The following is a 25,781-nucleotide window of genomic DNA, read 5'->3' as shown; positions in this document are numbered from 1 at the left end:
TTTTCTAACATCACAAGACCTTGTTTTTTCTAGTACTTTTAGTTCCATTCCTATGTTGCTGATCTTCCTAGACTCTGCTGCTTTTTCAATTTTTAGTTGTTCAATTGTTTTATTTTTTTAACTGTAAGCAGTCCTGGAAGTTTCAGTATTTTGTAGTAATCTTCATCATCACTGTAACTAAACTTATTTGTGCTGATGTTCTTCCTCCCTTCTTCATCCACAACATGCACAAAACCCAATAAGCTGAACCCTAGCTAACCCCAGATATATCCCTAACGATTTCATGAGCTGCCATGCACCAACGACCAGTAGTGCTGCAGGTGGCTCGAGTGTTCACAGCAGCTCCCAGTCAGAGAGGTGCATACTACAAAACATGCAGTACTGGGCCAGGAGCTATTGTGACTGCTCACAGCTGTGCCAGGGATTTACCAGATCTGAGAGAGCTAAAAGTGCAGCAGAGTTGTGGACAGTGTCCTTGAGAGAGCAAGTGGGTCCTACCAGCGTTGGCTCCCAACCCTTTCTCTCTACTTCCTATTTTTGCTGGGATTTAGCTTACTGAATTAAAGTTTCTTAGTGCCAGTTTTTTGCCTTCTTGGCTGTTGAGAGTTTTCTGATCTGGAGTGCTCTGAATTTTTGGATGGTTAGTTTGAGATATACAAATGCTTCTGTGCTTCATCTCAAAATGTTGTATCCTCTTCGACAGTAAATTAACAGAAATGTAAAGATAAATTTTGAATGCGCTGTTTGCTTTTTAACTTCAGAGGTGATTTAATTGTGCGCAGATGGTAAAAGGCAAGCACCATGAAGTTATTTTCCAATAGAGGTTTTCAGCTGTATATCCGGTCGGAGAGTACCAAATGCGCATATTTCATTGAATTTAACGGAAGCTTGTTTCCCTCATTGAAACAGAAGCTTACTTTCCTTATGAAATCAGGAACAGGGTTTCATATATAAACACTTATTTTAGCTGTTTAGAAAACCTGCCCTCTGGAAATGCATAACACAGTGGAAATGCATAACACTTAGCTACCAAAAACATTTAGTGCTGATTCATAAAGCAGATTCTCTCCATTTTTAAGGGCTTTTTTGAGGGGGGGGATAGTCACAAATCCTGCATGATTTCACCTTGCAAAACAGGTCAGAGCTGTAATGTGTTGCACCATTTTTGTGCTGGGTGCAGGAGTAGCAGCAGATGAGGCTACAACATAGATGAGCATCTTCAGATAATGAAATTGAAGTAGTATAGCTTATTCTATGAGTTAAGTGTGCCACCTAGTGGAACACTGGGGGTACCTTTCTAAAGAACAAGTGGATAAGAATCCTTACAGATATTGCTATGGATACAAAAATACCAGCTTGCCATCTAGTGTTTCAATACACATTCCATTTTAATTGCGGTTTTTATTAACATTGCAACAGATTATAGAAAAAAAATATTGACTTCTCTTTTTCACCATATCAGTGACGAAAAATCTAAGTGAAAGACGAGGTGGAAAAGCTATAGAAATGTCTCCCATGCCACTGAGATCTGTTGGCCAAACTACAAAAGTTCATCTACATCAGCAAAACAGAATGAGTCAAGTCCTTCAGGTTCCAGCTGTTAACTTGTACCCCATTAGGAAAAAAGCACCAGCGAAGGACCATGTGACTTTTAGTGAGTATTTATCTACAGGATTCACTTCTTAAATCAAATTACTATATAAAATGGGCAGATAGAAGGTTTTGCAAGGCTAATGTTAAGCTATACTTGTCTATTTCATTTCCATTTTGATATAGTCATATCCTAGCATATATTTCACTATACTAGATTATAAAACACTACAGTTTCAGCAGCTGATGGGTTCTGTTTAAATTATTCAAACAAAATCCTTAATTTTAGCCTGATTTTGATAACGTTATATTATCCAGGACTAGTATTACTAAGTTTTGAAATATTGTTAAGATATATTTTTATGGTTTTAAAATGTATTTTATTGTATGGTTGATAAGTCGTTTGTATATTCCTTTGAGAATATTACTTCTTGAAAAATATATTAAATAACATTTGTATTGAGATTTGAGAAATCAAATTTTACATAAAGACAGATTAAGCCATACCAAATGTTTCCAAATCTCCTACATTTCATGGAAAGGGACACTGAGAATGTGAATTGTTTCTGCTAACTGTCTTGCAGCTTTTATCAAATTCATGTAAACAAGAATGGGGTGATTCAAAATTCTGTTTTGAGGTTTGGGGACAGTATGAGTCAGTGTGTTTTATATATATATATATATATATATAAACATCTCCCAACATAACTTGAGGCCCTGCTGAACATGGCTGGCTTTTAAAAGTTGTCTTCCAACAAAGTAACCTTCACAAAAGAGTCCAGGAATAATTTTGGTCATAGTTCAGTTGCCTTTGGACCATAAAAGATGGTTTTGTAGAAACTCTTCAGTTTGAATTGTGTGTATAAGCATTTGTCTTGTTTTGTGATTGCTTTCATAGGTGCAGGTTCTCCTCAGAAGTCAATGAGTTTGTCTGAGGAAACAAACAGTAAAAAACAAGCAGAAGACAATATATCTATGGCATCTTCTTTGCATTCCAGTCCTCCTGCTTCTCCTCAGGACTCCCCACGCAAAGGTAGGAGTAGACACAAGTTTAGTCTTAACATGTTTCAGCTTAACTATATTTTAGTTTTCTTCTCAGGATCTGTCTTTCCTTTCCTCAGTAAACTCAGAAGATGGACTTTGGGTATTCACAAAGGGCATAACTTATTCACTGGGGAAAAGAAAAGAAACTTCATGTGTTCATGAAGTTCAAAAGTCCATTGTGCCTGAAACCTTTCAGAAAAGTTTTTAACATTGGATATTATTATATTTTATTTATTGAAAGGTATTTATAAACCACTTAATATTTTACAAATCTCTTAATTGGTATAAAATATAAAAATAATGTAATTATAAATGCAACCTAAAACAAGTAGAAAAGCTGTAGGAAAACATGTAAAAGTGTATAAAATAAATAAAACAAAAATTCAGGGGATCACGCACATAAGGGTCCGATCTTGCGGCTCAGGAAAAGCTCGGGGGGGGGGGAGAGGTATGTAACTGCTATAAGTAGGATGATGTGTTTTTATGTGTTTTTATTTAATATACTATTTAAAAGGCCATAGAGTGTTTAATTAGCCAAAGGCCTGTGAGAAGAGGAATATTTCTGCCTGGTGCCTAAAGATATGTAACAAAGGCGCCAGGTGAGCCTTCCTGGGGAGAGCATTCCACAAGTGGGGAGCCACCACAGAAAAGGCCCATTCTCAGTGTTGCCACCCTCCACACCTCTTGTAGAGGGGGCAAACGTAGAGGGGCAGCAGATGATGATCACAAGGCCCAGGTCCGGGTTGCAGGGTCCAGGCTGGTTCATATACAGTAATTTAAAGAACCATGTGTGTCATTTTTTATTTTTTTGGGGGATATTTGACTATTCTTGTTGGATTGCCAAAAGTTACTCCTGCTAGAATTCTTCTACATAAGCATTCGACTTTCATTAACTTTCACGTCACTCCATGAGGATTGCTTTGTCCCTTTGATTTCAGTTGTTGGCTACGCATTCAGGGGTTGTTGTTTTCTTTAAGAACAACCTTGTTTTGATAAAAGTGGCCTCTGCCCCGTTTTGTATTTGTTAACATCTCATTGCAGAGCTAAAATTAGATTACTTGTTCTCCAACTAATTAAACAGGCACATCATTTCCCCCTCTTTACTTAACTGCAGCTTATGTTTCCTTTTGTGCTGCATCCAAGTGTAACATTACGTAGATTAAAAAACAAGAAGAGTGTTTCTTTTACTGCCGGTGTGTTATTTACTTTGCGTGTTCCTTTCTTTGTAGCTGGTAATCCCCAGAGGTCTGATCACTGCAGCCAGATCAACCTCTCTGGCTCGTCCTCATCTCTTGCAAGCGAAGCAAGCAACAAGAACAGTGGACAGCGCAGCTACGGAATAGGTGGGGCTTATTTGCAAAAGAAAATCCAGCAGATGACTAGCAGGACAGCAGAAATATCAGTCAGTGCTGAAAAGAGGCAAAGTGAGGATGCCAGAGACAAGGCAGAGCTTCAGTATAAGCCCAGGAAAAGAATGGCCTCTCCCTTTGCAAGATTCAGGGAAAGGAGTATCTCCAGGGAAAGATCAGCTGTCGCCCGTGACATGGACGCAAAGTGCATGCAGGAGGAAAGGGATAGAGCTGAGAAACAAAAGGACATAGACAGTAATGTGTTGCATACAGCCAGTAGCCATGGAAACAGTAGCTCTCTAATGTGGTTATGTCCACAGCTGAGGCACAAGAGAAGGAAGACTATGTGACATGCCGTTCTGCCCGTGTCAGGCTTAAATCTGTATTTATACTGTAAATATTTATTCAGATATGTTAAGTATGTGTGACACCGTTTTGAGTTTTTTCAGACATGGAAGCCGATATTAGCAAGAGATTCATTTTTACTTGTACATTTTCAGTATTAAAGCTGGAAGGATCACACTCCCTTTAGGAGCTTCTTAGAAGACCACCCAACCTCTTCTGTTGGTGATGGTTGAGAAATGACTAGAAATAGACTTGTATCTCAGCTTAATAGCGGATTAAGCCTTGTTCTGCAGGCTTTGTACAGAGGATGAGAATACAGCAAGTGACTAACGGGTCATGCTTTCTGGAGCAAAATACTTTTTAAAATATGCTTTATTATCTTGCTTTCTAGACCCCTGCCACATACATGGCGACATGCAATTTCCAGTTGGGCTGCTGCATGATATGCAGTTACATACATGGCAAGCAAATTGTGTGAAGCAGCTCTGTGTGCACTTCCTACTATTCATACAGTTCATATAGTGGTGTGGATGAGATAAACAGAACCGTAGTGGAGTAATTGCTTCACACATGATTTGCATATAGGAATCAGCCCTTGTAGCTTGACCTATACATAAGGACCATGGCACTTATTTCAAGAAAGTGGGCATAAGCTTGTATGTACCTTTTTCGTTTTTCTTTTGGAGAGACCTCAGCCTGTTTGAAATATACAACAGTTCTCAGTATTTGTCCTCTTGTAGGGATAGCCTTTGAACTGTGTAGCCACAATCTACAATTATCATTCATATCACATCAGTGTGCACTACTATTCAGTTATGTGTAATTTGTACCCTTTTGGGATTTACAGTTTCATTTTACTTTTAAAAAAAATACAGGTGTGAGTGTTTTATGTAATCAAAGGTTTTAACTTAACTTCCCAACTGCTTTCATGATAAAGAGGTTTCTGCTTTTACTATATACTTAACATGTTTCACAGATTTTCCCTAACATGTTGTGAGTAGATGCATTTTGAATTGTTATTTTTAGGCAAAATGTATCTGTTTACATTTAAGCTATTAGATCTATCATCTCATAAAATATCACACATGGTTACTTCCCGCTAATGAAAATATTTATAAATTTGTGCATACCTCAAAGTTTCTGGATTTTATATCCCAAAATGCCAGCTTGCTTATTAATTGGGATTATTTCCATGTGTTTTGTATAAATTCATAGAGGTAAACACAGTTTTTTTCCATGGGAAGCAGTTCAAAGAGTGTCTCCTTTCAAAATAAATGCATTAATAAATCTTGGCCATGTATCACAGAGGCATATGCATAGCCTATATGCACATACACAAGGAATGTTTCTTTCTCTTAGTAGCAGCTTATAATGGATCCCCAAACTGTTACTCAAACTCTCTTCCCCCAATTTAAAAAAGGCACAGATAACATACATATTATTCTGGGAATTTCCCTTTCAAATAAGCAAGACAGCAAGCTAGTTTTTAAATTTGGGTGTTCTATATATGACCACCTACAGCAAGAGAAGCTCGGCGCTTATTTTTCCTGGATCATAAGCAATATATTGAGACCAATTTCCTACTTTCTTTTTACCAGTAAATTACTTTAAAAGCCCATATCCGATGAAGATAAGGGAGAAAAATAGAAACATGAAAAGTGCTAAGGCATTGCAGGAACATACTTTAAAAAAAGAAAAGACCTGTCAAGGATTGGGAGCAGTGAGAAACCATGTTACCATGTGTTCTGAACCATTGAATAAGTGATGGTGGTTTTGTCTAGAGTCGCCTGCAGACAAGTTTGCTTGCTTGTTTTTTTAGTTGACAAATGGAAAATTGCATGTCTGATTGGCCCATCAGATTCTGCAGCTTCACTCTGGAAGTCTCCTGGTTTACTTAATGGAGGCATTTTCAGAACTGCCAGTACTTTCTACAATTAGCTGAAGCAAACGAAATGTGATAGATTGATAGATGCCCTTAAAGTTCTTTTCTGCAGTGTTAAGATAAAGGTTTTGACTTGTCACTATTTTTGATATACTTACTGAGTGCCATTGCGCTTAAGTTGTGGACCAGGCTTACGGTTTCAGTAAGAGTTGAACATCAGCAAGATATTACACAGCCTAGGAAGTTTACAAGTATGAAATGTGTATTGGCTTTTGTTTTGCTGGCATCCATCTGTCTCGGGAGACAATGGAGGACTGCACCTTTGGGGTTGAGGTCAAGTCGTTGGACAGTTGCAGCTCCTGCTGTGGCTGTAGAGACAGATGCAGAAAAGACATGTTTTGTTGCAGCTGGGGTAGATAAAGGCTGCTGCAGATCCACCATGGTGTTTTTTCTCTCTATGCTCCTCCCAGTGGTCATTTCTCCTCTGGTCACAGCTATGAATTCTTGACAGCTTGTCTCCAGGCACTGTGGTCATCTGCAAGGGATTCCCACGTGGCAGGATTAATGTTGCCAGCCTTTATGTTACATTTGCAGACATCTTTGTACTGAAGCTCGTGTTATCTTGTATTACGTTAAATCTGAATCTTATCTTTAAAAAATCCATTTGAAATGTAATGCTCCTTAAACTGAACATACGGCAGTAGACAGTGCAGCACAGTAAGGCTTAGCAAGAATATTGGTATAAAAATTCTACTTGAAGCTCATATTTGACCGGTTCACCACCAAAGTTAAACCACAGTTTAAAGCAAACTATGGCCTAAAGTGAATAAACAGTGTGCTAATGGGATGCTGCTCAGTTGTGCCTGATATCCTCTGCTTCTGCCCTTACTTCACTGGAGAGGCAACAAACCACAGGCTTTAGAATTAATTTGTGAACCCATTGCTTCTGGGGTTTTTTATTGCCTCTCAGCCCAGCAAAGACCGGAACAGGTACTTTTTTTGTTCAGATTGGCAGATAAGAAACTTACCAGCACATTCACCTTCTAAGGATTTGCCACAGTTGCCTGGGGTGAATGAGGTTTTAGCAATCCTAGCCAGCTTGCTCTCAGCTGCAGTCCTAGAAAAGCAGTTCTTTCCGCACTGGGAAAACCCTGCGCAAAAAGAGCTTTTAAGCTCTCTGCCTTCCATGCTTATAATTTGTGTGATTTCAACCAGCTGGCCTCCAACTGTGTAAAGTTGAAATCACACATGTTAAGCAGCTGGAGAGAAAAATCAAGCTGTACCATATGATGGCCACTTTCAAATACCTGTCACATGGAAGATGGGGCCAGCTTATTTTCTGCTGCTCTGGAGGGGACAACCTCAACTGATGGGTTCAAGTTGCAAGGAAGGAGAGTCTGACTAAACACCAGGAAGAGCTTTCTGGTAGTAAGAGCTATTTAATGGTAGAATAGGCTCCCTTGGAAGGTGGTGGACTCTCCTTCATTGGAGGTTATTAATCAGAGGTTGGATGACCATCTGTCAGGGATGCTTTAGCTGTGATTCCTGCATTCCAGGGAACTAGACGGCCCTTTGGTGTACCTTCCAACTTCACAATTCTGTTAGTTACCTGTATCATTTTTTTCAGAACAGCAGGTAGAACAAAAATTGGAACTGTCATTCTAATGAATACTTTTCCTACGTAACCTAACTGAAGTAAATTAAAGCCAAACCGTCAACACAGTATCTATAGCCTATTTCAATCTAGATTTATGAACAGCTGAGATTTCATTAATGGCGGTGGGGAATGTTAGTGCAAATGAACATAAAATTACTTTAAACTGTTTGCGGGTGTATCTTGGGTGAAATCGTTGCAGATTCTTGATCGCTATTGACTGGCAAATTACTTCTCCTATGTTTAGCTTCAGAATCAGAAGAATCTTTATTTGCATCAGCTACTAGCCATAGCGATAAAATAAAATACAATGTACTGAAGAGAGAGGTAAAAACTTAATTATACAAAATACATTCTGGTTTATGTTTAGCTTTCAAAGAAGCCTTATCTGCAAATCCCATGTGTTGTTTTTTTTGCTCTGTTTTCATTGTATATTATAGCCATTTGAAGGAAAGCATGCAAATTGTATCCTTGTGACAAATGTTCAAAGTAATTAGTGAAGCGTTGCTCCACTCTACAGTTGATTTTTTTATTCTCTTCTTTTGAATGAAAAGGAAGCTCAGTAACGTAAAATGAACAATTAAAAAGCCATACAAGGGAGGAGAGAGAAGTGGTGGAAAGCATCTTTGTCTTTAAAATACCATAGCAGTGTCATAAATTAGCTGTCTGAACTCTTTAAAAAAGTTGAATCCTTTCTTCCCCTGTCCTCCTTAGGCTATGCCCTGATACCATCTGCAAAATCTGAGAATTTTTCAGATTCCAGCCACAGCGAGATCTCTTCACGGTCCAGCATTGTGAGCAACTGCTCTGCTGACTCCATGTCTGCAGCCCTTCAGGATGAAAGATGTCTGGCTCAGGCTGTCGTAGTTGTGGATTCAGTAGGAGCAGTTGAAAGGAAGGAGCACCCTCATCCGTCCTCTGAATACAGCCAGCCTTGCCCTGGGTAAGAAGTGATTGACACGTGAGAGAGTAGCGAAAGGATTTTCTGTTCAAGCCATTTACTGCCTATGCTGTAATCATGCTTACAGGTGCTATTAGCCTGCTGAAAACCACTTTTAGAAAGAGCAAAGTATGCTCCCTGCTCGGGAAATCTCAAGTTAGAATTTTAAACAGGCTATGAATTCCCCTATATTGGTAGGCCTTTAAATTGGTGTATTAATGTACATCCTAGAAAATGCATTAAAGCTGCAGGATTTAAATAAATTGCCTCTGGTATAGCACCAGGCACTGCATGTTCAAAGATGTTATCCTGGAAAGCCCTGAAAAGATTTGCCATTTAAAATGTGTTCGTGTTCAAATGTACAGCGTGACCATGGTGTTTCGTGACAGTGCTTTAACAGCTCTGCTAAGCAAGTGGGAAATGTGCTTCCAGGCTTATGCCTAAGGCATAATGGTCAGAAACCTGGTTGCCACTCTCAGAAGAGAAAATGGATTCTGCCAGTGGAAGGCTGGACAGTACCAATTATAACTAAGGCCTCCAGGGTCTGTAGAACTTTTACCAACATTTATTTCTTTTGCAAAAAAATAAAAAATAAAATTTTCCCATGTAGATTCAATTAATGTTGCTGTTCACTAATCAATATTCAGTTCATCACTGATTCATTTAATAACTGTTTCTTGAAATGCAATAGCACTTGGTTCTCAGTACATGATTTGCCACGTCAGCATAGGTTAAAAGAAATTGCATAAAGATTGAAAATATAAGATGTTGAAATTATTATTTCCTACAAGCAGGTAAAATTGTAGCATTTAGATGTGTAATGGCCTGATGCTTGTCTTGAAGAAAAGAAAGAAGGGAGATCATAGGGTTGTATTTAACTAACTTTCCTCATAGTAGACACACTAATATTAATGATCAAGACTAACTTAGGTACGTTAATTTCAATTAGTTGACTACCACCCATAGAAATCAACATTTGCGGTTGGCAGAGCCTGTTGGCTAGTGGAAAGACATTGTAATGCAGTTGTAGACAATGTGGTGTCCTAGAAATGTTATTAGACTATAGTTCCCATCATCCTTGCCCAGTACCTATATTGGCTGGGGCTGTTGGGAGTTGGGAGTCCAACAATATTTGTAAGGCACCACATTGGATAACCCTACCATAGCATTGTATTAGATATAATAAGACATAGGTAAGTCTTCAGTACAGTAGTACCTTGATTCTCGAACAGAATGTGTTCCGAGAGTAGGTTTGACTCCCGGAACCATTTGAAAACCAAGGCACGGCTTCTGATTGTCTTGAAAGCCACGCTGGACATTTGGCTTCCGAAATAGTTCGAAAATCGGAACACTCACTTCCGGGTTTTGATCATTCGGGAGCCAAGGCGTTTGAGATCCAAGGTACAACTGTATAGACACAACCAATGGTTAAGGCAAAAGCTGTCATATTTTGAACCAACTGGACTCTAAGCTTAATTTCATACCTTGAAAATTTCCAAGAGTTCTGCTCAACTTGCTCAGATGCAAAGAGGTGAGCAAGCATTTTACAGACTGTCTTCAACCCTGGATGTTGTTGCCATTTGTCGCCATTGAATTGCTTGCATGCTGCCTTTATAATGCTGTGGTCTTTGATTTCAGTTGGCCACTGTCCAGACCTCCAGTGATCCGAGGCCTGCCTGTCCCATCTTCCATGAGCACGGAGGAGATTTCCCACGAACACATCACGATAGAAGCAGCAGATAGTGGTCGTGGGAGCTGGACCTCCTGCTCAAGTAGTTCTCATGATAACTTCCAAAATATCCAGAACCAGAAAGGCTGGGACCTCTTAAACTCTTACCGCCACGCTCACTTAGAAAGGGCCATTGCTGAAGTAGAACCATCAAGCAGCTGCCCTGAAGAGATTCACTTGCAGCCCCACGCCCACTCAAACAGCAGCAGGCAATCCAAAACGGGCATGGACTTTGACCAATCCCGGCAGAGCTGGGCTTCATCGAGTTCTCTGTCAGACGCATATGAAGCAAACTGTGGGACAGTGAAGCGGCGAGGACTTGACAGCTTAGCAGTAGAGCAGGCTGAAGTTTTGGACTCCAAAGCAGGTGGCGATACAACATACAAAACTGTCACTTCCAGTACCGAGAGAGGCCTCATAGGTAAGCCGCCCAAAGGCTGTGGAAGCTCCCACAGCTGCACTGTATTATGTTATTAAGCTGTTAAGAAATGACATCAGCAGATTGCATGTTGAAATCCAGTTTGTACACATGTTTTCAATCAAATAAATCCACAGCCCAAAGTGTTTCCAGACCTCCTTGGGAGCAGGGGTGGGATTTAAAGTAACAGAACAGCAAACTTTTTATTGCCTTACGGGGAAGGGAGCAGGCTTATGCAACAAGCGGAGGAATTTTTTTCTGTGACCTTTTCCAAAAAAACCTTTCTGAGATATCTTTTTGCAGTTTTCCAATAAGAATTTGGGCTGTCCTTTCTTGAGCCCTCTCATGCATTACACTGGAGATGACCAAGTTGGTGCAGAAATCGTCCACGTTGCGATACTTTTTCCAGCCATTCAGCGCTGCCTACCTGCTCCCCTTTGCCCTTAAGGCAGAAAGAAAATATTCTCCAGGTGTCATTTTGCATTGCCATCAGCTTGGCCATCCTCGAAATGCTGAGTATCCCAGGAAGTATTTTGTGCCAAAACCAAATAGATTTCATACCAGAGTGACATATCAGGTCGTATTATTGAAGTCGGGAAATATGGCATAAAAATATAATTGTACACAGATTGTAAATCAGTTAAGAGAATACATAAATCATGGTGATTCTTTTATTGAAAAATATATATATCCCACATTGTCTTAGATGTGAAAGCTGCTTTTAGCATTGAAGAAAAGGATATGGATACATTTTCTCAGGGGACTTCTCTCTCTTGCCTGCCCTTTCCAATGTGCAATGATCTCTGCTCCTAGATGCTATACTTGCCCTATACCTCTTTCCTCCCTTTAACTCATCCTCAGCTGTACCATGTTACTTTATATCTCACACCCACATCAGTGTCCACTCCAGGCATCTTGTGAAAGAGGGTGAGATATGCATCCTCTTCCACTCGATAGATTGCCTTACATGCTCAGCTGCTGGTAGCAGTGCACATTCACGTACTGCTACCAGTACCTTCCTACTAATGTTCTCAGTCAGGTATGAAATATAGGACGATACGGGAAGAGAGTTGTGTTTTATGACATTGGATATTTTGGCATGGTGTTGGCTGCATGTCTGGAATATGCTTTTTGGAATCCTTGGCTGACTGTTTTTTAAAAAATATTTGAAAGCCCTGCAAGGGAAGTTGTTGTAGTGGGTTTGAGGGTATTGTTGCAGTTTTTATTTTTGTGCCACCACTGTGCATTGATCAGCTGTTTGTGATATTTGGGGATAAAGTGGGGGCATCCTGGCTTGGACCCTTGGTTGCTCTTCTGTCAATGTGGGGGACTCCAATCCAACAGGGGCTTCTACTGGTGGAAGGAAGGAAATTTTTGCCAATTCCTCTTTCCCTATACAGCTCCCAGTGACACCTCCAGAGGGTCTCCTAATCACTTGGAGTATATTATCTTAGGGCACTGGGGAATAATAATAATAATAATAATAATAATAATAATAATAATAATAATAATAATAATAATAATTATTATTATTATTATTTATTTCTACCCTGACCATTTGGCTGGGCTTCCCCAACCACTCTGGGCAGCTTCCAATAAAAGATTAAAAATATATTAAAACATCAGTCATTAAAAAATTCCCTGAACAGGTGGAATTGTGAAAATTACCTTCCCCTTTCCCCCAGTAGGAGGATCCAAGTCTTTGAACACAGTTTCCTTTTCCTCAAAGTGCATTTGAAGCGTATTTCACTGTAGGAACAATTAAATTCATGTCACTGGCAGCTTTTAGCCATTTTGATAAATCAAAATGGAATTAATGTCAACAAGGGGGAGCTGCTGCAAAATATTACAACTGTGCGGAGTGTTCAGTATGCCAGCCAGCTGTGCATTCTTTTGAGATTCATAATTTCATTTTTCCACCCAGCCAGTTTCTTATTCAGCCCCCCCAAAAAAAACAGTCAACATTATGTAGCCTTGTTTTGTTTGTATCTGTCTCTCTGTCTATCCATCCATACACACATTTCTGCAGGACTTGAGGTTCCCACATGCCTGCTAGGCCATGGGTAGGCAAATTAAGGCCCAGGGGCCGGATCTGGCCCAATCACCTTCTAAATCCAGCCCATGGACGGTCTGGGAATCAGTGTGTTTTTACATGAGTAGAACGTGTGCTTTTATTTAAAATGCATCTCTGGGTTATTTGTGGGGCATAGGAATTCATTCTCCCACCACCCCAAAAATATAGTCCAGCCCCACACAAGGTCTGAGGGACAGTGGACCGGCCCCCTGCTGAAAAAGTTTGCTGACCCCTGTGCTAGCACCTTCCTCTTGGGTGTGCATGGTCCTCTTTTGGCTTACATAGGGCTCCACACTCACCTCTGAACATTGGAAACAAAGGGAACGAGACGATCTGTGAAAGGTTTGTGACATGGCACAAGCTGGAAGAGGAGAAGGAAAGAAAATGGCACGTCTGTAGACCAAAGAAAGGGAATTCACAATTTTCAAACTGAGAGCCACCTCTCTAGTAGCTGGCCCATTTTGTCCTTTTGCCCCACGCCATTACTGTTTTAATTCACATTCTTATTAGTGCCAGTGTAAACAGGATTTTCACAGTTCAAAATTAAAGGAAAACTAACAAGATCAAAGCAGGAATAAACAGTTTTGCAAAGAGGAATTGTCAGGAAGTTAAATGCCAGTGAAATCTAATTAATAAACCTTTCCCTAAGGGCATAGCTTTTTCATCAGAGGGTAATTGCGTCTCCTCAGATCACCCCCCAAAATTTGGGCTTGCATTACATTTCATCCTCTGCCTAGCTCTAAGGCAAAACCAACATTGCCGAATGAATGTTTGGGTGGGGCAGGGGTTACACACCCAGTCTATGTAAGCCCAGCATTCTCTCATTGTTCCTGTCTGTTCTTGCCACCTTGATCAGTCTTAGCATTTTGCCAGCTGTCCGCTTTTCCACAGACCTGACATGCAGACACCACAGAATCACAGAATTGTAGGGCTGGAAGGGATCCTGGGGATCATCTAGTCCAACCCCCTGCAATACAGGAATTTCTTGCCCAACCTGAGGCTCCAACTCACAACCCTGAGATTAAGAGTCTCATGCTCTACCGACTGAGCTATTCAGCTTAGACCATCTTTATCTTTTATCAAAGAATATCCCCAAAGCCTGCTCCTTGTTTGATTTTGCCATTTATTTGTTAGCAACTAAAAGGGCATCACAACAATTGTCTGTAAATGATATTAGTTTATCAGTATATAATCTACTTTTCACTTTTGCACTTGTTTTATAGAAGCCTGCTGTTTTGGAATAGAAACTTACAAAAACAACAACAAACCACCTCTTGCAAATTGTGTTCCTTTGGCACTGTAAATAAACTTAATGTTGAAAATTGGCATAGTTTAGAAGTGTCAGATGAGACTGGAAATGCATGACTTCAGCTGCCCTTTTTTGTTCCTTTCCAGTGCTTACATTGCCGCTACTTCAAGGTTTCACACTAGCAAGTGGTAGGACTACAGCTCTGTACCAATCTGTTGATGGAGAGTAGTAAGCTAACCATTTAGAGTAATCTAACTGTGGTAAAATATTGGAATATACCTTAGGAAATCTATGTAAGAGCTGTAGGTTTTGAATTGCAGAAAGGGCCTTCCAGTGGTATTACTGAATGAATGTAACACGTAAAATTGCAACTTAAGAGTATGTTGAATTGATACCTGCAGCTTTTTAACTGGCAGAGTCCCTCTTAAAAATATAAAGCAGTATAGAAATGAAATGAATAATAATAATAATAATAATAATAATAATAATAATAATAATAATAAGTAGTAGTAGTAGTAACTTATTTGGATAACATTGGCATTCCAGTGTTAACACCATTTGTCTGGCTTAGACTACCTTGGTTACCTACTTTAGGATTAAGACAAGTCATATTTGAAGATAAGAATGGGGTAGTCTTAAGACAAGAGACAAAAGCTTCACAAACTAAACTTACATAATTCTAGCAAAGGCAAGTGTCAAGGTGAATTGTAGGTATTTTAATTACATTTATTGCCAAAAATGCTGGCAGTATGACATGTACATTAATTGAAATTAATGCTGTAAGGTTAAGGTTTTGAAAGTTATTGATCAGGAAATTTCACTCACATAGGAACAATGAAGTAAATTCTCAGGTTTGGAAATGTCAAGAATGTTTGTATTACAGATAAGTTACGTGTGTGTGTGTGTGTGTGTGTGTGTGTGTGTGTGTAAAGTGCTTTGTGTAGTACAGTGGTACCTTGGTTTTTGAACATAATCCGTTCCGGAAGACCGTTCAACTTCCGAAATGTTCGAAAACTGAGGCCAGCTATTGGGCCAAGAACCAAGGCAACTTTTGTTTCCTGAAGCCAACATAGCAGCTACCTCTGCCCTGTTAATGGATCCTATTATTACAAAGAATGCATTTAGGAATGTGATGCCTAAATAAAGAGGTTATACTCTTATCTTAATTGCTAGGAGTGTAATATAAACCTTTTCGAAAGCAGATTGGGCAGTATCCAACTAACTTGTTCCATCAGCACAAGGAATTTTGCTTTTGCAACAGATCTCCCTCCCTCCCCACTTTCCTCTCCCCAAGTGCCCTCTAAATCTGTTCTGGGTTTTTCTCTCCAGAGCGGATTTGGGGAGGGTGTGGAACTATTAGAGAGGGTAAGTTTTGTTGCATAAGGAAAAATCCTAGTACCGATAGAAGAAGCTTGTTGGATACTGCCCATTGTCTCCAAACCAGATTTTCACAACTGAAATAAATCATTCCACCTAATATAAATAGAATTAAGAATGGCACCAGAGCTCATGAATAGCATAGGTGTAAGGTCACACAGGGGTCAGCAAACTTTTTCAGCAGGAGGCTGTCCCTCAGACCTTGTGGGGGGCCGGACTATATTTTTTTTTGGGGGGGAATGAACAAATTCCTCTGCCCCACAAATAACCCAGAGATGCATTTTAAATAAAAGCACACATTCTACTCATGTAAAAACACCAGACAGGCCCCACAAATAACCCAGAGGTGCATTTTAAATAAAAGGGCACATTCTACTCATGTGAAAACACGCTGATTCCCGGACCGTCTGGGGGCCAGATTCGGAAGGCGATTGGGCCGGCTCTGGCTCCCGGGTCTTAGTTTGCCTTAGGGCATTTTTAAAGAATAGCCCTAATGCGAAGGGTTTGGTGGATGGCACCTTGTCATTATTTTAGAGGAACATTTCCAAGGATATATAGCTAGAAAAAAAATCAGGAATGTGAGAGTCTTCCAAATTAATTTTACATGTTTTAGCTAGAGATTTGGTCCAACTGCTGTCAAAAGATGTTCTAGCAACGTAGATTTGGAAAGCTGGGGACATTGTATATGGCATGGCTATGGTCAAAGAAGGCAAATTAATCACATGGCTGTTAGAGATAACTTCCAGTAGCAACTAAACAGACTTATTTCGTGCAAACATCTTATCAAAACCTCTATTTTCACATATCACTGTATATGAATGCTTTGCTGGTCCTGCTAAAATTCTTTAGATTGGTTTTTTCTTTTTTCTTTCTGTTTTCAAAATGCAGCTATTCCCCGCCCCCTCCACCCCATTTTAGGGATATTTGATTTTCGCACTTGAGTTTGTGGAGGCTACAAGATAAAATGTATTAATTGAAGTGCAGGTTTATAACAGTGCCTATTGCTGTCTGCCTGTTTGCCAACCGTTGAGATCAGGGAGCCTTTAAGGACTGCTTCAGCTCCTTGAATCTAGGAATCTTGCCTCTCTATACTGTGACTTTTTCAGTACATAATGTTTAAAATCCTGCCGGTGGCCTTTTATAACAAGCAATTCTTTCATTTACTTTTTTTGTTATCAGTTTTCAGTTTAGCCATTGTAACATTTCACTGTTTTTTTTTAAAAGAAATGCTTTTCCCCTTCTCATTTGTTTTCTCCATTAACATTTCCATTGCTTATTTCTTGTGCCAGTGTACTGTGTCACCTCACCTAAGGAAGACAATAGGTATAGGGAGCCACCGCCCACCCCGCCAGGATATATGGGGATTTCCTTAGCGGACTTAAAGGAAGGATCACCTCACCACCCACACCTAAAACCTCCAGACTATAGTGTGGCGGTGCAGAGGTCAAAGATGCTGCATAGCAAGCTCTCTAGGCTCTCCTCCACTCCTCTGAGTAGCGAACCAGTGGCTTGTTTTCCAAAGAAGATGCCTCAGTTGCATGGCCGACAGCCGTCCCATCCTAAGCTAGCAGATATGACTGACGCAAATAGTGAAGAGGATGGTATGTTGAAGATCTAATTTGACAGCTATTTAGTAAATTGGTGTGTGATTTGTAAGTGTGGCCAATGCACGAATTGTCTGACCTCACCAGGATCACCTTGAGTGTGCTTCAGTGATTTCCCCCCTCCGCTTCTAAATCAATTGCACACGCTTTTCAAGTGCGTACTGTGAAATGAACAACCCTTTAAAAAATCCAGCACATTAATCACTGTGTTCATGATTAACCAGCATGTTTCCAACAAATGCAAGTATAAAGCCAGGTGCACAGAGTGGTCCACATTTCTTGTCCCTGAAAGGCAGATGAAACTCTCCCAAAGAGCCCATAATATTATTATTTTTTGTACGTAACAGAAAGATGCTTCAGAATGAAATAAACCAAACTAGGTCTACGAAACTGCTAGTGCATACAAGCAACTTCTGTCTTGGTTAGGGGGGAAACAGATGGGCCCCTGCCACATAGTGGCCATCTGTAAGCTCCTGTCATGTAGTAAGCTGGGCATTTCCTCCTGTACAGTTCGGTGGGGGTATAAGGCTCAGTGTCCCACATATCCAGAATCAAGATATTACTGGCTGCCCAAGCAGCTGGAGCTGCAACAAAGTGCAGTTTAAAGTCGTGGCTGCACATTAAATGGCCATTAGTTTCCACCCTTACGTTTTTGAAGGGGATGCTATCAGACTGAAAACAGCTGAGACTTTAAATTGTAGTTTCAATTATTTACAAGCAAGAGTTGCAAACCTCACGAAATTGCTTAGTGGGCACAGTCGAGCCCAGAGGGACCCACTAATTGGACCACGCTGGTACTTTGCACTTGACCCCTTTCCCAACCTTTTTACACCTCAACAATCATCTCCTAAAGGGCTTAATTCCCCAAATCATGAAGATTTAAAAGGGGTCTAAAGTGAAGGTTTTGCTTGCTTCCCCTCCCCCCCCACTTTACCTAATGAAAACAGGCAACTTTGATTTTGCAATTTATTCCATTTGTTGTCCACTTTCTGTTGTCCACCACTCTTGGTTGTTTGGCACAATCTCTCCCCCCTCCCCATTTTTAATTGAATGCATGAATTGAAATTCCTCTTTGAGTGTGCTTTTACAAAATTAGAAATTTGGCACAAATTTGGCCTGACATGCTCCCTTGAGTTGAAAAAGCTCTTAGTTGTGCTATACACACAGTGCTGTGTTTCAGAAGAAGGGGAATGTTGGTGGGTGAAAGGAAGGAAATGTATGTGTATATACATAGCAGTGTGGGATCATGTTCCTAATCTCTCAGATACTAAAGCGCTCTAAAAATAGCACATTAGGATGCATTCCCCGGCTTCAAATTCAAAATAATCCATTATTTTATTTTTGTATTATAATTTTATCCTGCCCGTATAGTTCTTTCCCCATCCAGGTGAGCCAGATGAGGCTCAGAGTGAGTGTGCATCAGTGACTGATGGGAAATTTGGATCCAGTCATCACTGCACCATGCTGTGCCTCATTAAATGAGTCCCAGTCGACTGACTCCTTCCAAACTATGGCTGAGATCAAAATACCTATGTTAGATGTACCCATGACTTGGGCATATGCAATGGGATTTTTAACTTTATGTTGAAACTCCCCATATTGGTCATTGTTTCCCGTATATGAAGTGCCCAGTCTCCAGACGTCTTTTGAATTTGTATTATGATTGAAAGCATCCATGCACACATTCTGTTGCTTGAGCACACACACAAAGCAGAGTTTTGTGTGTGCGCTCAAGCAGTAGCATGTGTGCCTTGTAGCTTATCTGAAGAGTATATAGTAAAGGAAGCTACTGGGGGGAAGAAGGCTGATAAGCAGTGATGTTTCCATAGGTCTAACATACGCAGCTTCCCAAATCCTATTAGAAAAAGAAAAAGAAATCACTGCATGACAGAAAGGACATGTAATATTTTGCTTAAGCTGACAGCATGTTTCTTTTCATTTTTGTTCACATGATCAAAAGCATTAAGGATGGCTGCAAGGGAGGATTTTGAATGCTTTGAAAATGCATGCCAGTCATTTGATTTTGAGTCGGGGAAACCCGGTGGGGAGCAGCTTTCACGTTCAGAGTGGGTGTGGTCAGTGTATTGACTAAATGTGTTGCATGTTTATGGAACAGATGGTTTACTGTGTTTCTCTTGCTTCACAGAAGATGAACAAGTTTCAGCAGTCTAGCCTTTGCGCTTCCTGTGAAAATTGCCCCAAGTCACAGTAACATTGGAAGAAGGAATTGTACAATATTGTTAGCTGTAGCTGACAGCTTGCTGCTATTGACTTCAAATGTTGCATTTGCTTGTCTTCTGAATAATATGACGGACCTAATCTGGATCCTAATTTTGAACTTCTTTTGCTTCACTGCAATCAGCTTCACAGCCTAAGAAAACTATTTATATCTTGAGAGAGACAGACAACAATTTCTAAGGAATACTGACCCTGAATTGCAGAAAGCAGAATCCAGAAGGACCTCCCTTTTAACGAAGTGGGGCCAACTTGGAAACATTCTTCTGCAGGAAACCTGTAGACGCTTTTAGTAGACTTTGCTCAGATATTTTCTTTGTGACCATTACGGCTCTCAATTGAAGAATGTTATTTTACGTGCTTACGGAACTGCAACACTTCAGCGAAACCAAGGATACATCTGCAGCAATCTGAAGAGTAATTTATTAATTTGGAGTTTATAATAAGGCTTTGGTTTGTTTGTTTGTTTGTTTGTTTGTTTATATGTGTATTAGAATGCTCTGGTTGGCTAATGTGAATGCTTTTACAAAGAAAATAAGGTAACAAATTATCTTGGTGTTAATGACATGTTTTATGCTAGCAAAACACCGTGGATTTCTGAGGAACTGGATGTCATGAGTGCAGCTAGAGGTTTACACACATTGCCACATAAACCTCTCTTGTAAAATGCCAAGCCCTGACGTGTGTATTGAGTGTGCTTTAATGTGCATAGTGTTGTGGAACACTGCCATCTGTTGGTCCTGTATTTTAAAACCGGTGAAGTACATGTGACCGCCGTCCTTTCAGCTATCAAATGAACAAGGAAGTACCTGCAGTTCTGTTCTTTCCCGCATTCCATTTCTTGCCCTTCCATCGAATTGAATCATGGTGTGTGTGTTACCTTGTATTTACAGCGCAATCTCCTGTGAACCCATCCAGTGCAAGTCCCCTTGCAACAAATGGAAGAAGCTGCCAGGTCCTGAACTTTTGAGCTGCATCCAGTTTGCACCGGAGAAGTGCCCGTCAAGTGATGCTCAGCTTGAGGTGTTCAAAACTTACAAGGAGAACCTTGGAAATTGAAATGGAACGTTAGGTTTTTGTTCTTCTCTTTAAAAAAACAAAGCTATATATGCACAATGCTGTGCTTGATTCTCAGGCCTTAGATTTACCTGGAAGCATTTTCCCCCCTGGATGCAGTTACTTGCTCTGTAGCTGCTGTGACACACTCCACTAGACTGAACTCATATGATCCTGGCTGAGCCTTCATATCTGGAAACGACTTTGAGGCCAAACCCCCGTGAGGCTTGCCTCCGGTTAAGCTCTGCACTTGAACTGTCAGCTTCCTTGCAACCACAATGTCTTAGAGAAAAACACAAAAGAGGGAAGGTGTTTAGAATTTCAGTCTTCGGGAACAAAAACTCATCACAAAATGTGTGGCCATCAATAACTTTGAATATTTGCACTGCAGACTACTGTATGCTTATCTTTCTGTCTTTGTGGCCAGGACTAAATTTAGTGTGTTTCAGCGTCCAGATTATTCCATATTCTACATCCTCACCCCCCCCAAAACCATTTTGAATACTTGAGGTATAGGGTCTTTACAAACGAGATAACCCACTCTTAGAACGAACCTGTAAAGTGTAGCCTGTAATTTATTACCATCCGTGGGAGTCCATAAATACTGCTCACTAATCTCCAATGCTGAGCACATTTGTGGTTAGTTTAGAATGAGAAACAGCTGGGGACTCGTGCCTTCAGTTGCTCTGGGATATGGAGGCACTTGGAAGCAGCCAGACTCTTTAACTCTCTCTCAAGTGTCTCAGAAACCTACTGTGACTGCAGGATCAAGCCCTTCCCCTTGTCCAAGGCTTCGGTGCAGGGCTACAAAGATGCTCAGTGACTTTGAAGCACTTCTGAAACCCAGGGCAACTGCAGGCACATCATCCCATCCTTTTACGGACCCTGAAAGTAGTTCTATTGTTGTGCTTTGGAGGTGCTCTGATGACCCAAGTTAGGGGAGGGGCAGGGTTGTTTGTGACCAAATCTTTGGAATTGTTATCAAGGCACCATCCTCCAAAACATGCGGACATCTAGCCGTATTAAATATAGTCTGCATGTGTGTGTGTGTGTGTGTGTGTGTGTGTGTGTGTGTGTGTAGAAAGATATATATATCTATCTAAGTACATGCATATGTAGAACACACACACACAAGCTAAGGAACAAAGTAAGTCACTGTTTACAGTTAGGCTAAGCTGAGGTTGCAGCTTTGCTTTACTTAGCCAACCAGAGTACATGGAGAAGAACTGGAGTTCCCTGCATTTATTTTCTTCCTCTAGCAATTGTCCCATCAAACATTATAAATGGATGTATATTTCAGGTTTACCTGTAAATCCTAGTACCTTAAATGTTTACAATCTAAGCTAGAAGGAAGATGTTTGTCAATTTTAAAGGTGCCTCAGAGTAACTTATTTTTTTACTGTTCAAGTTGTACTAAGCTTTCACGTTTTCTTTTGAGTCTGAGGCAGATGCAGAATCCAAACACATGTACCAAAAAACAAAATGTAACTCCCTAAGCCTTCTATATGCATGATCCATATTGACTTAGGGCAGTTCTAGTGAACCGGAGGGTGTTTGGATAAACCTATGCCATTTCTGGCAGCCCGCTGAGGTATTCCGTTGATGCCTTGTAACATGGAATTACAAACCAGAAAATAATAGAAGGAGATGGAGAGGCTCTCTGATTCATCATTTAGTTGGCTAATCACATGTTAATACTCTAGCCTTAAGTATCTGAGAAAAGTAGCTGCGCAATCAGTCTGCTCTCTTTTCTTTGCCTCCAGGGCCTTAATGGGAGCGATCAACTTGTATGGGCCTTAATGAAATAATATCAAAACCTGACTCAAGTTGGCAGCCGTGATTTCCGCATATACGGCCATGTTGACGCAGGCACAGACCAACCCACAGTGACATTTTCTAGCACAAACCCCACTAGGAATTCCACATTATTGCAACTTCATCTGTTGAGTGAGACTTGTTTAAGATATAGTCTTGGTGGAAAGTGTACATAGGCCACAATCCATGAGTGCCATAGCAGAGGCAAGGAAGAAGCACCTGCGCAGCTAGATAATGGTGTTGGATCCAGATTAAGCCATTCTTTAGTCCTGCGGTGGGGAGCCTTACAGCTCTCCTGATAATGAACTGCAGTTCCCACCAACCTCAGCCAGCATGGCTTGTGGTCATAGGAGTTGCATTCCAGTGACCTTGGGAGGACCATAGCTTTCCCCAAGCCTGCTTAAGTCCCCTTAGGCATGATTAACTTAGTCTGGATCCAACCCACGGTGAAGTTTTTATGGTGAGTTTGACCCCCTAGAATGAGCAAGCTGCTATTCTGTTTTCCTGTTCAGACAGCTGACCGCAGTGAAGAACCTCAATGCCTCTAGCTCTGCATAACATGCATAAAGTGCTAAGGCTGCAACTATACTTGCCATTAAAAAGTTTGCAAACCTCAAGCCTTAGCTTCAGTTTTCATCTTAAGTATCAAGTGGTGCATAAGTGCTAACATAACTGCAAACGTAATAGGGAATACTGATGTTTTGGGGCCAATAATATAATTTCTCAGTAACCTCAAATACTGTTTTAGCTTGCAGGAACAAAACTAAAGGATTAAGGCCTTCTCGCTTGAGGGTAATCCTTCTCCATTTGATAATCCTGATACTCCTTTCATTTACATTATTGACAAATCTCAAGGTCTGCTCACCTTGTCTGAAGATCATCGAACCAGCCATTTGATAACAATCACCCTCTTAAATTTGGTTTTTCCATATCTACAGCATCAGTAATACTCTTTTTTTATATAAAAAAAGTACATTGGTGTTCAAGCCACTGCACATCTTGTTAATCATGTTGTCCTATAGAGCCCATATAGTGTAAATATGCTCTGGGTAAATGAACTCTTTTGACTGCTTCCGATTTGCACAGTGTGAATTGCCTCAGTCTGTCCTTGCTCTGATCTTCATTTGTTTGTTTGCTTCCCGCCCCCCTTTTAATCAGCTGGTCACATTGATCAGGGACACTAGCCAAAATGGGTGGATACAAAGAGACAGAATCACCTTTTTTTAACCAGTTCACATGAAAACTTTTCTTAATCCTATTCTATGCTGTTTACATGACTTTAATTCTTAATGTTTATGAGTACATTGTTGGCATGTTCTGTGCTTTTGTCCCTTGCTATATAATTTCTAAGATCATGTGTTTGAAATGGCTGCCTCTTCTCTGCACATAACCTTTATTATTATTATTTTTACAATATATTGTGAGGAAACGTGTCTCAAACCAAACAGGATATGTCCTTTAAAGCAGGAAAGTTTGGAAATCTGAAACATGGAACCAATGTCAACTTTTGCCTCCATGTTGTGACATGGGTAAGAAGGAGGGGAAAAGTCCTCCTCACGTGTAAGTAGACCAGTGAACTGTACATCATTTTAAGCTTGCCCGTTGAGTGCTATTTGATGCTGGGCTTATAATGTTGATGAACTGCATTGTGGAAATGTGCATAATATTGGGGTAGAAAAAGTGTACTAGATGTACTGATGTTTTCCAATTTTGTAATTTTGAAGGTGCCCATGTATTTATATGCACTCTGCTTGCCCTGAGACACAGTGTCAACCTAAGGTAAACTAAAACATTGTGTTCTCACCCGAAGAGTCATTCTTTCTATGCTAAAGATGAGAGGACTTTGCACAGACACTAGTAGAGGTGGTGTTTACTTAGGCTTTTGAAATCACTTCTTAGGGCCTGATCCTACTGTGATTTGAAGTAAGAGGTGAGCTGCTCCTCTTTATTAGCTTCTCTGAGGAGGTCAAACCAGGACAAAAAGAAACCTGGCCCATTCAGCCATTCATTTACCAGCAGCAGCACAGTTATAAGTCCCATATAATTGGCATTACATTAAATGTAATTTTAAAGAGGATATTACTTGCCTTCAAAGCTGATCGGGAAAATAGGGGTGATCCCTTGTTGACGAAAGCTTTTTAAATGCCAACAGTTTAAAAATCGAGTAGGAACCGAATTTGGCTCTGGTTCACCTCTCTTTTTTGTCATTGTCTTGTCTTTTAATTTTTATATATATATATATATACATGGAATGCAGTTTAGCTTGGTATTAATGACTTTTTGCATATGTGAGCATATGGGCAAAAACTGCACAGTTGTAATGGTATTCTGATAGCAATTGTAAAACTGCACAAGTCAGTGATTGTAAAGTATTCTGTAACAAGCAATGTTTGTCTTCTATTTTTTGATACCTCTTACACTTACGTCTTTTAGAAAGACAGTGCCTCTGTATGCTTTTTTTGTATTTTTACCGAGTGATTGTAAATATTTGTTATATTTTTGGTTAAGAGAATGTTTAAAAGTACTGTTTAATATCCAATCTACTAATGTTGTTGGAATCAATAAACGACTTACTTAATATGGATTCTTGTGAATGGTTTCCTTCTATCCTCATATTCGCTCCCACCCCAGGACTTATCCACTCACTCACGAAACCATGTCCAGCCTACCTCTGATACTGATTATCAGTGCTGGGGTGTTTATAGAGGAAATCTCTCTTTTTGTTGTTTTTGCAGGCACTTAATACAGTGGGTGGAGAACTTTCAGATGTTGCTGCAGTACAGTTCCAACTTGACCATCGGCCAAACTGGCTGGGGCTGATGGGATTTGGAGTCCATCAACATCTGGAGGGCCATGGGTTCCCTACCCTTAATATGTGCAAGTGCTTCCTCTAGTCCACATGGTCTTGGGCATATTTAACTTCATTGCAAGCAATAACTTGGGTGCAAAGGTAGCGGAAAACACTATGTACAGAAGGGCTATCTTTTTCTTTCCCTAGCAGAGGTGTGCCACATGAGAAAAGTGACCCTGGATCTAGAGAAGGCTTTTCACAAGCTCCTTATTCAAAACCTTTTCGTAGTCCATTTGAGCTTGTATTCTACAGCTTTTCTTTTCTGGCATGTTTCTCAAACTGTATCACAACCCCCCCCCCCCCCCAATATCATGCAGCAGTAGGAGAAGTATTCTGGGTAGTGCTTGGGCAAGAGTTCACAGAACAGCACTAATATATTTTCCCCTTCCACCCTGTTGGTTTGGACCAGAGCAGTGAGCTTTAAACTGGCGCACCTGTGTCAAATTGTGATTATAGAGAGCAACCCTGTGCATCTTTGCTGGCACTGAAGTCCCACTGCATTCAGTAGAGCGTAGTCAGGTAAGTGTGTTGAATCACAGCCTTATTTAAAGGGGCCTACTTTAATATTA

The 25,781-nt window shown here is 40.4% G+C and overlaps 1 protein-coding gene across 9 annotated transcripts in view; it reads left to right on the top strand.

Moving 5' to 3' along the window:
* RAPGEF6 (Rap guanine nucleotide exchange factor 6) overlaps window positions 1-24,945 on the top strand; it is a gene marked incomplete at its 3' end in the record, with an annotated part of 140,258 nt that extends 115,313 nt beyond the window's left edge. For 6 of the 9 annotated variants that reach the window (XM_083600066.1, XM_083600068.1, XM_083600069.1 and 3 more), the window contains 7 exons: window positions 1,463-1,654; window positions 2,489-2,623; window positions 3,864-3,977; window positions 8,579-8,807; window positions 10,443-10,954; window positions 16,941-17,252; window positions 19,402-24,945. In XM_083600066.1, the coding sequence (XP_083456192.1) occupies window positions 1,463-1,654; window positions 2,489-2,623; window positions 3,864-3,977; window positions 8,579-8,807; window positions 10,443-10,954; window positions 16,941-17,252; window positions 19,402-19,427 (1,520 nt within the window). The remainder of the gene's footprint in view (window positions 1-1,462; window positions 1,655-2,488; window positions 2,624-3,863; window positions 3,978-8,578; window positions 8,808-10,442; window positions 10,955-16,940; window positions 17,253-19,401) is intronic. The other 3 variants (XM_083600072.1, XM_083600071.1, XM_083600073.1) reach the window with 1 other exon arrangement.
* Window positions 24,946-25,781: the final 836 nt, after the last annotated feature.

The sequence above is a fragment of the Podarcis filfolensis genome (assembly GCF_964270895.1).
Source record: "Podarcis filfolensis genome assembly, chromosome: 2".
Lineage (NCBI taxonomy): Eukaryota > Metazoa > Chordata > Lepidosauria > Squamata > Lacertidae > Podarcis > Podarcis filfolensis.
Note: the sequence above shows the minus strand (reverse complement) of the source record. Positions and strands in the feature narration are given on the sequence as shown.